At 34.8% G+C, this 11,281-nt stretch overlaps 1 protein-coding gene across 9 annotated transcripts in view; it reads right to left on the bottom strand.

Moving 5' to 3' along the window:
* The window catches only part of LOC106877443 (uncharacterized), a 114,691-nt gene that overhangs the window by 22,340 nt on the left and 81,070 nt on the right, over nt 1–11,281 (bottom strand). For all 9 annotated transcript variants that reach the window (XM_089366017.1, XM_052974307.2, XM_089366015.1 and 6 more), the window contains one exon: nt 5,308–5,343. In XM_089366017.1, the coding sequence (XP_089222143.1) occupies nt 5,308–5,343 (36 nt within the window). The remainder of the gene's footprint in view (nt 1–5,307; nt 5,344–11,281) is intronic.

The following is an 11,281-nucleotide window of genomic DNA, read 5'->3' on the forward strand; positions in this document are numbered from 1 at the left end:
AGATTGCTACCTTAATAATAATAGTAATAATCCTTTCTACTATAGGCACAAGGGTTGGAATTTGTAGGGAGGTGGATAGTCGATCACATCAACCTCAGTACTTGACTGGCACTTAATTTATCGACCCCAAAAGGATGAAAGACAAAGCTGACCTCAGCAGAATTTGAACTCAGAATGTAAAGACAGACAAAACGCCGCAAAGCATTTTGCCCGGTGTGCTAACCATTCTGCCAGCTCACCACCTTAATAATAATAATAATAATAATAATTCTTTCTAATGGAAGCACAAGGCACCAAATTTGGGGGAAGGGATTAAGTTGCTTACATTGAGCTCTGTGCTCAACTGGTACTTATTTCATCAAATCCAAGATGGATGAAATGCAGAGCCAACCTCACTGGAATTTGAAGGGAGGGGCTTAGTTAATAACATGGATTCCAGTAACTTGGCTGCTACTCTTTTTGAGCAGAAGGCGACCTATCCTGGAATCTCTGAGTTGAGGCATTCAATAAAGGGGAGGACTGGAGCCTGAGGAATAATGAATTCAAAGAAGAGGCAAGTGATGGCTGTGGTGAAGAAGTCAGATATGAAGAAGGGTGAGAGAAAGGGCAAGACAAGATGAACATTGAGAAGTTTTTGAATTACCTTGTACCACTATATAATACAATTTAGTAAATGATAATAATAATAATAATAAGTATTCAAGATGTGGAACATGAAGGTGAAAACAATACCAGTAAAAATAGGAGTATTGGGTATGATAAAAAAACATGAACAAAAACGTGGAAGCTACACCTGGATCCTCAACACTACACACAATCCCCCAAAATAGTCTTGCTAGGAACAGACCATGTCCTACATAAGACACAATCAATTCAGTGTTATAACCTAAACAAAACGATCCACAAACACAAGACACTCTATACAGCAAGTATCCAATGAAGTAAGCTATCACCAGCAGGCTGGATACCCAATGCATTACACACACAATACACAATACAAACACTAATACAACAAAAGACTGCACCACACCTTATATATATATATATATATATATATATAAAAAAAAAGAAACTGACACAATACGATACTGGGAAGAGTCTGCACTCCCAACAACAAAAAGAACATACAATGCTGCAGACATCCAAGAAACATGGATGCAGTAGAAATTTGCCTGAAACTACCAAATGTTGAACAATGATAATAATAATAATAATCATTTCTACTATAGGCACAAGTCCTGAAATTTTGGGGTGGGAGACTGGTCGGTTACATTGACCCCAATGTTTCACTGGTACTCAATTTATCGACCCTGAAAGGATGAAAGGTAAAGTCGACCTCGGCAGAATAATAATAATAATAATAATAATAATAATAATAATAATAATAATAATAATGGATTCAAATTTTAGAACAAGGCCAGCAATTTCAGAGGAGAGAAGAAGTTGATTACATTGATTCCAGTGTTCAACTGGTACTTATTTTATCAAACCTGAAAGGATGAAAGGCAAAGTCGCCCTCAGTGAAATTTGAGCTCAGAATATGAAGACAGAAGTGCTGCTAAGCATTATGCTCAGAGTTCTAACGATTCTGCCTGCTTGAAAAATAATAATACATAGGAATAACTCCTTGTTTCTGTTATGTGGTTATTGCACAGTGAGTTGGCTTTGGAGAATAAAAACATCTTAATAGCAAAATAAATAAATAAATAAATAAAAAGAGAATGAGACTGAGAAGAAAGAGAACAATAATTAAAATGATTGAAAATGAAAATAATTAGGAATGGAGTTTCTGGTCCCCTCAGCCCACAAATGAAAAAAAAAAAATAGGAAAATGAAATGGTATATTTTTAAGTCAGAAAATATTTAGAAATTTCACAGTGCCAATAAATACAATTGTCTTTTTTTTTTTTTTTTTTGTTTTTTAGATGAGTAAATCTAACTTTCAGTATAAAACTTTGAGAATAATATACAAGCAAATGAAAACAAAAACAAAAAACAACAAATATTTCCATTTCATCTCTAATCGAAACATTTTTGTTCAAAATAATAACAATAATAATAATAATAATAATAATAATAATAATAATAATAATAATAATAATAAAGAAAGATAATAACAACCTTCTAACAGAAAATTGTAAAAAGAAATAAAGAAATAGAGAATCTTGAAAATGTTTAAAATTAAGTAAAAATAAAAAAAGAAAAGAAAAAGAAAAAAACAAAGAAAAATTTAAATGAAGAAATCTAAAATAGAAAAAAACAAAAAAAAATAGATACAGAAAGAAAAAGAAAATATAAAAATGGTAAAATGGTGCCTAATTTTAGAGAGAAATCACTTTGAAACTTATAATATTAGAAGATCATTTCAGAAACTATTCTGAGTCAGATTCCTATCTAAAAAAGATTGCAAAAGTGTAAAGTGGAAATCAGTGTTTACAATCCTGGCTAAACTTAGCTAAAAAGTACGATGTTGCTGGAATCTCGCAGGAAATGGCAAGAAATAAAATTGGAACACAGATTTGAGGAAAGGGGTGTAGAGAAGTGGGGAGGGAGGTGTCAAGGAAAGAATGAATAAATGAAAATTTTCTGCAAAAACAACACAATAAATAAATAAATAAATAAATATATTTGAAATTTTAAGACGAAAAGAAAAAGAAAATATGGGAAGAAACTAGATTAAACAAAAAAAATACATAAATAAAAACTTCTTCAAATAACATGGTAAGGTGTGTGTGGAGGTGGGGCTGGGATTTGAAAATAACTGAAGTATTGATTTGTTTAGAAGTTGATATTTTTAAGACAGGATATCATGAATGACTTAGAATAAAAAGTACATTGGAATAATAATGATTTCTTACAAAGACACAACATCTCAATTTTAGAGGAAGTAGGGGTTAGTTAATACTATAGACCCCGGTACTTAACTAGTACTTTAGTTTAACAGCACTGAAAGGATGAGAGGCAAAATTGACTTTGGCAGGATTTGAACTCAGAGCATAAAGAGTTAGAGTAAATACTACAAGGTATTTTGTTCAACATTCTAACTACTCTACCAATCCACCAATTTAATAATAATAATAATAATAATAATAATAATAATAATAATAAATATCCTGATGCAGTACCAGGCAGTGACTCTCATGGCTTCTGATCTTAATTGATTGGAAGTATTATCATGTACATTGTTTTGTCTTGGTATAAAAGATGGGCTGTAGCAAATATTCTGCTCAATACCACAGATTTGCTTGTCAGCTGTTTGACCATAACCAGTTGAGCATGTCCCTTGGTGGCTGATGATATGTGCATCTCTGATCATGAGCAAAAGTAGCAGAGGAACATCAAAGCCATGTGTTGAAAGGAATTCTTTGAGGTTTGAATACTTCATCTCTGGAAACATGGGTGTTTCTTTCAACATCCTCAAACAACCCTTATTCAGGGACCTTTTGAGTGGGATGGGCTACTCGACCTGACAAAAATTCCAACTTGGCCCCACCTGCGAGGTCATGCGCTGTTTATCTTGATATGAGATCACTATGTTGCACACATATGGTTGTGATGCATGTACCCTCATCAGACGAATAGTCATGATGGGTATACAGGGCTTTGTATATTTTACCCCAGTATCACTTTGATGGCATGCACTGCTCTCTCAATAATAATAATCATCATCATCATTTAATGTCTGCTTTCAATGCTGGCATGGGTTGGATGAATCAATCGCAGCTAGCAAGCCAGAGGGCTACACCAGGTTTCAATTGTCTGTTTTGGCATAGTTTCTACAGTTGGATGCCTTTCCTAAAACCAACCACTTTTTACTGTGCTTTTTATGTAGCAGTAGTACAGGTGCCTTTTATGTGGCACAAGCGCAACAACAACGTTTTCAAATTTTGGCACAAGGCCAGCATGTTCAGAGGAGTGGGAATTTGATTACATCAACCCCAGTGCTCAACTGGTATGCCTTTTATCAACTCCTAAAGGATGAAAAGCAAAGTCAACTCTGGAGGCATTTGAATTCAGAACATGAAGTTGGATGAAATACTGCCAAGCATTTTACAAGTCTGCTAATGATTCTGCCAGCTTGCCACCTTAACAATAATAATAATGGTTTCAAATTTTGGCACAAGGCCAGTAATTTTTAGGAGAGAGGGCAAGTTGATTACATCAATACCAGCTTAACTGGTACTTTGTTTTATCAACCCTGGAGTGATGAAAGACAAAGCTGACTGCTGGAATTGGAACTCAGAATATAAAGTCAGAAAAAATACTGCTAAACATTAGTTTGGCATGTTAACAATCCTGTCAGCTTTTTGCCTTTATAAAAATAAAAATAAAAATAATAATAATAATAATAATAATAATAATCCCAGTAAAAAGAGGTTAAAAGAATTTCCAAATGAAAAGAACAGGAAATTTACATAGCACACATATGGCATACAGACAGAGGAAATATTTCCTGCAAATTATAAGAGTGTTGAGAGTAGTTCAAGTCTGGCACCACATTAAAAGATTGAAGAACCAGCAGATCAATCTCTGTAAGGAATGTTTACAAGACAGTAATTTCAAACAATGCCTATGTTCAGTGAATTGGATTATGAATATAAATATAAAAGAAAAGGCTTATAACTAACAGTCATGCTCCTTCTTAGAGACAGAAAATGGTTTTGGTACAAAATAAGAGAGTTTGCGAAGATTAACCAAGATGGTTTGGCTAAAAAAGAGAATGAGAAGTTTAACCAAGATGACATTGTTAAATAAAGAGTATGAATTGTTTAAACAAGGTGGCTTTGGTAAAAAAAAAAAAAAAGAGAGAGAATCAAGAGTATATTGCACTAAAGAGGACTGCTTTGATAAAGAAAAGTTTGAATGATAATAACATCAAGTTCCAGTACTTGACAGCTATTTTTGAACCCAGAACATAAAGACAGACAAAATGCTGCAAAGCATTTTCCCCCAGCGTGCTAACAATTCTGCCAGCTCACTGTCTTAATAATAACAACAACAATAATGTGTGAGTTGATATAATAACCAGAGCATCAAAGTAACCAAAACAATGCAGTTACCAAGTAACAGGGACAAAAGCAGAAAGTTGTAAGTAACTATGAACGATATGAAGAGTGAAGAAACAAAAATAAATATTCCACTGTGTTAGTAAACTAAGACTGTGGTCCTATGTCCTCCTATAGTGGGGCGAGGCTGGTCAAAAGATTAAATCAGTAAATGACCTAGAAACATGTAAATTACAGAATTTAGAATTGGATAAATTCAGTTTCAGAAACATGCAGATAAAATAATACAATCTATGTTTACCTTTATCTCCTCTGTTTCTTTATCATCAGATTTTTCCTGTTTTAGTGAATAGACATAATTACAAAGGAATTAGTGGGGGGTATAAACTACAGTATTGGTTGAGCATCGTTTCAGCTAGTTCAGGCTACAGTACTCATTCTGTGAAGTTCGGTATATTTCTGGTTTTGGACAGTACTGGCTACAGTTAATAACTGTAGTCTGGGGTAATAGTAGTAAGGTTCCAGTTCCAGTAGTAGTCTGAAGTTGTGCAAATTTGACATGGTAACGTTGGATATGTGAAATATTACCTGTTTGTCTGCCCACCACTTGTCCATCAATCTACCAATCTAACTATTGATCTATCAGTCTTTCTATTGTGGCAACTTTGTAGAGTTTTTGCCACTAAAAACAAAACTTCACATTATTAACACTATCTTTTTAACACATTAGGTTGGGAAAAGGTAGATTTTTATAGATGATCATCATAATTGGTACATTATTAATAATCTGATTCAGTTTGAGAATAAAAGCAGAAACAATATATTTAAATCTATAGTATGAAGGAGTAAAGATATTTTAGACATGATCATTGTTTGACAAAGAGTATCACCCAAACAGTTAGTCTATGCTTTACATTTCAGCACACTAACATATACAGCTTCTGTTTATATGAATTAATAAATCACAGAGTTCTATGTTTCTCTAAGAAGTAAACTGTCGAACAACTTTTTATCTCTGACTCTGGGGTCATCCTCAACTAAACATGCTCAACACTAGCAACAAGATGAAACAAATACATGAACAAATCAATAAAAACATGTTAGGAGGTGGTAGCACTTTTCTGTAGATACAGCACAGAGAATTCTGAAACTCTATATAGTTAAATATATTAAATATATTAGAACTAAGATGGCTGTGATCTGGATATTGACTTCAAGATTTTGAGGTCAAAGTGTTTAATATGTTCACTTCTAGCTACATGATCTTGTAAAAATGAAGAGTCAAACAATAAAATCCTGACCATCACCAGGCTGTGAGATGGAAGATCTGTTGGAAAAAGTCACAAGTGTTGGAATGTAATATCTTGACTATTACAAGGTCAAGACATTCAGTCAAGATACATATCTATGATTGTCAGCTTTTGATCATGAAGCTTAAGAAGTTAGAAGTAAACTATGTGACAACAGGATAATTTTTTTTTTCTTAAATTCTGAACGTCAAACTAGGGAGTTCAGCTGTCAATGACAGTCATCACAATATACTACATGTGAAAGAACACTTGAAGATGATAGAAAAATACACAGATCTAAATAGGGAGCAAAAGTACTTACAATTTTATGTTAATAAAACTGCACATGCAGTTTATTTCCTCACAACCTTCCTTCTTTTAATCTAAATACCCCTGATATTTAGCTGCCATCTACACCATCTAAATTTACAGCTGAATCTGGATCAATTCAAACTGACACACTGAAACCTACCACACTGAGCCCTATATTTCAGTTTAGAAAGGCATAGAAAGACTATTAATACAGACCCTTTTGTCAAGAACATAAATAGTGAAAAAATATCTTACGGGCAGAATTTAAGCTCTATTTGAGCAGGTGTGTTTGTGCCAATAGCCCAGCAGCTATGAGCTTAAATGTAACCATAGAAGGATATTATGGCTCCAATGTGTCAGAGTATAACAGAACTAACTCTACATAAGTTCAATCGAGATTAAAATTAATCAGTTCTGCTTGATGTATCTCTTTGGCAAATCTTATCACTTTACTTGTCTCATTAAAGCATTTTCTTCAAGTGGCCACAACTGAGACACATTTCACAATACCATTCCCAGAATCTCTGTTTCCCATTAGCTTCAGTAGATCTTTAATTTCATGTTGTGTCTGCCAATAACATTAATGTGATTGAGGAATCTTCATTATCAATTAGGATGTAGAAGTCTCCCAAATAATAACATCTAATATGACCTGGTGTTCAGCATGATAGCAGTGGCCAGAAAAGCCTAACCAGTATTAAGCATCTATGGCAGAAATGGTGGAATCTCCTTTTTGGTCTTATGCTCACATTATAAGATATCTTAGGTCTTCGAGCAAAACTAGGTGTTTATACAACAAAGGTAATCTTTCTGTAGATATTAGTATCACTAACACTGTAATTAAGTAGAAGAAAAGTACCACCAGCTCCAACAATACAAATATTACATATAAATTTGAAGATCTGTTTAACCATTAAAACAACAGATGTAAGAAGATACAAAGGCCATCTGTAAAATAAAGATATTATAATGGAAGATAGCAATAACAATGAGAGGAGGAGGAGAAAACAAGAGAGACTGAAGCAGAAAGACTCTGCGAGAAAGAGACAGAAAATAGGGGAGAAAAAAATGGAGAGAATGTGTGGGGAAGAAACAAAAAGAATGTAAGGGTCAGAAAGAATTTGAAAAAAGAAAAAATACAGTGTGAAAGAGTGGGTGGGAGAGGGGGAGAGAGAGAGAGAGAGAGAGAGAGAGAGAGAGAGAGAAGAGAGAGAGAGAGAGAGAGAGAGAGAGAGAGAGAGAGAGAGAGAGAGAGAGAGATGGAGAAAATGTGAGAGAAAGGAAAGATACTGAAATAGAAAAAAAGGAAGAGAATAGGAAAAATGTGGTCAAAAGAAAGAATAAAGAATGAGCCAGAAAGATAGACAGAAACAGAGAGGGAAACAATCAATGAAAAATAAAGAAAAGGGGAAATAGAGAAAGAGAGTGGGAGCATACAGAAGACAAAAGTGGTTATGACAGATGACACAACAAGCCAACACATGTTTAGTAAAGAGGATGAAACTACAGTCAAATCTACCTTGCTGAGGTTATAGATTATCTTCAATAGACAAGCTATGAAGAATTAGTTCACCTTACAGGGATACATGCCCATACACCTTTTAGCATCTCTAAACACAACAGGGGTCTGTCATAAGCAAAAATAGCCGAAAAGTCTTTATTAAACAGGACACATCAATGTTCATTTGAGGTACAGCTAAGGAAAAAAGTTACTAGAGAAGTCATTTCTCAGAATACTTGTCAGTGTATTCAATAGATTATATTACATCTGAACTAAAATGATTATGCAATGACAAATGACGGCCAACTAGTTTTGTTTAGTTTAATTTTAGTCTGTACTAATTTCTAACTAACTGTGTTCTGTACACCAGAGCTTCAGCTACAACAGGAAGATGGATATAATTGAGGAATTGGAAAGATAGCATGACTTTACAGAAGTATTCATCATCTAAAGAACAAAACCTATAATTGCATCTTGCAACTGACTAATACCATAGAATTTGTTTACAGTTGTAGTGAAAACTAGGGTCACAGTGGTAGAAAAGAGGTGGTACAGAGATTTTTACCCTATCTTAGTGGTAGAGAGAATAGGAGATTCCTTTGTCTAGTAGTAGAGAGATGAGTTACCCCCACTTAATGGTAAAAAGAATATTAGTTCTTGCATAGTGAAAGAGGATTTTACCATAAACAGTAGCAGAGAAGAAGTGTTTTCTTCTTGCATAATAGTGAAAAGGAAATGATTTCTCTTTGCCCAGTGGTAGCAAGCAACTTTCCTATTCTGCTACAGTGAGCAGATGAGGTCACAATTCTTCAGCAATGAAGAACAGATGATGGCAATCTTCTCTAATAACAAGCAATCAGCTAACAATCTTTGTATAACTGCTCCACTGCAATTCCATTCCAACAACTGAACTGCATAAATATAGGGAGTGGTGTGTAGAGTGTGGTCTTAGACCAGACCAGAACAAAGCATGGTATACCTGATATGCTGGATATACAAGCCATTGACATGCGTTTAATTAGCTCAATCAGAACTAACGAGCCAACTGTGGTTTCTCAACAACAAATCCCTTCTGTAACACTGCTGCAATTTGGATCAGGGTTGAAGAAATTGACAGCAAGCATTTACAGGGTTTTAAACCTCTCAGGCATCATGCCATTTCCTCTTTGCAGTTTAATGAGAGAGAGAGCGTGTGTGTGTGTGTGTGTGTGTTAACTTTTGATGATAGAATGTAAATTCTTATGCAAATAATATCAATTTCTTTGCAAATTATGATATAAGGCAATTGTTTCTTAGGGTTCACAGTCTGACCCCTTCATCTTTTCTGTTTATTTAATATAAGCCCTAATGCCCAAAGTACAAATAAAAACAGATAACCAACATTAGTTATATACATCTTTAAGAATCTGATGATATTCTTCACTAAATCTTCAATAGTCTAAAGCCATGACATAGGTATTCTATCCAATTGGTTAAGACTTAGATATGCTACAGTTATGAATGAGAGATTTAGAGTTCAAATTTTGCTAACAAACTTGGTTTTGTAAGGGAATTAGTTTAATTTCACTTGGGAGACAGAGAATTCAGGGGAGTTTAATTTATTACACTTTAAAACAACATGGAATGATCAATAGTTCTAGTAATTATAAACGAGGGAAAAAGATTGAGTACAACTAATCTACAGCCACCACAGGATCCAGTCCTCATTGCAGTGTGGTGGCTTGCATGCCTCAATGACCCTGATAGCTATATTGTTGGAGTGCAATTTTCAACAAAGTAGAGCCTCCCATGCTGGATACATCAAAGGGATACAGGCTAGAGTAATATGAACCACCTCTTCCTAGAGGTAAAAATAAGTTTGAATAGGGCAATATCCCCTACCTATAAAAAAAGCAAAGTTATAGAAGCATTGATGATAATTCAAAACCAACAAGACCAGGGAGAGGGACAAACAGCCCAGAGCTGAGATAAGTAGGGGTAAATTGTTGTATGGCCTAAGCTCTGTAGGGAGCGAAGGGGTTAAGTAAATAATAATTCTACAGGGAGAATTTCGAAAACTACCACAGGGACAAACAGTGAATGAAATCATATAAATCTCTATCTTGGCTTTATGCAGGATAACATGCCTCAAAACCCCTCACTTGTAATCTACATTATTAAACTACTAGTAGTTATTACATGCACATTGTACTGAGAAAAGATTAAAAAAAAAAGATTAGTGTTTGCATTCAGACGCTCACACAAACACTGACATCCATTAAAAATATGTGAAAATGCTATACACTGTTTAAAAACATGACAAGCTCAGCTTTAAACCTTTTATCCCATAGCATAACAATTACGGGCCCAAGCTCCCATGTAATATAATAAATTAATGTAAAGGACAAAAATTATGCCAGTAGTAGGCAGTTGAGTGTTCCACATGTACCTCTACATATGCTCACCATGTACTTTTAGCAGGTCAGCAGGTGTCAGGTGTGAACACTGAATAAAAGTACATTCCAACAAATCTTTATATCCTTGCCATCTTTATGAGGCAGCAATGTTGAGATTAAGTTCAGAAGAGTGTTGTCAAACCCTTGATCATTCAGAGACTGGAGTTGATCTCGGACAGGTTGTAAATGCCTTCAATGTATATATTTCTGCCTGTTACCAGTTGCAGTCTAATGTTAGGAATACTGGGACTACAGCTGACTGCCCATGATCAAAAAACTTGAGTCGCTGCAATGAAGCAAGACAGCCATAGAGTGAGACAATACATGCAGGACAGATTTCAGGCAGTGACAGATATGATTCTATAGCCGCCTGGACACCCTCAGCATGTCGTCCTTACAGTCTGACATCAACTCCATGAGAACAGATAGGCAAACTGGCATGAAAAGGTATCTTCAGTAAAGCGCAGTTCTAAGTGAAAGACATCAGCAGGATAAAACATAGTGGGAACAATGAAAAAAAAAACTGGTGTAGTGGGAACATGTCCTAACCTCAGATGAGAGCATTCTATCTATTGATAGGACTAACTGTTATAATAGAACATTTAGGAGTAAAGCAGTTTAATGATGCCTGTCTAGGAGACATAAAGCCCAAAAGGGAAAGTCAAGTGTCGGGTCTGGGGGCAGGAACGGATTAAACTGAGACCATTTGTCCTGGTCATGGACATGGAATAAAGGTTA

This window comes from Octopus bimaculoides, chromosome 18 (assembly GCF_046866305.1).
Source record: "Octopus bimaculoides isolate indiv1 chromosome 18, ASM4686630v1, whole genome shotgun sequence".
In the NCBI taxonomy this organism is placed as follows: Eukaryota; Metazoa; Mollusca; class Cephalopoda; order Octopoda; family Octopodidae; genus Octopus; species Octopus bimaculoides.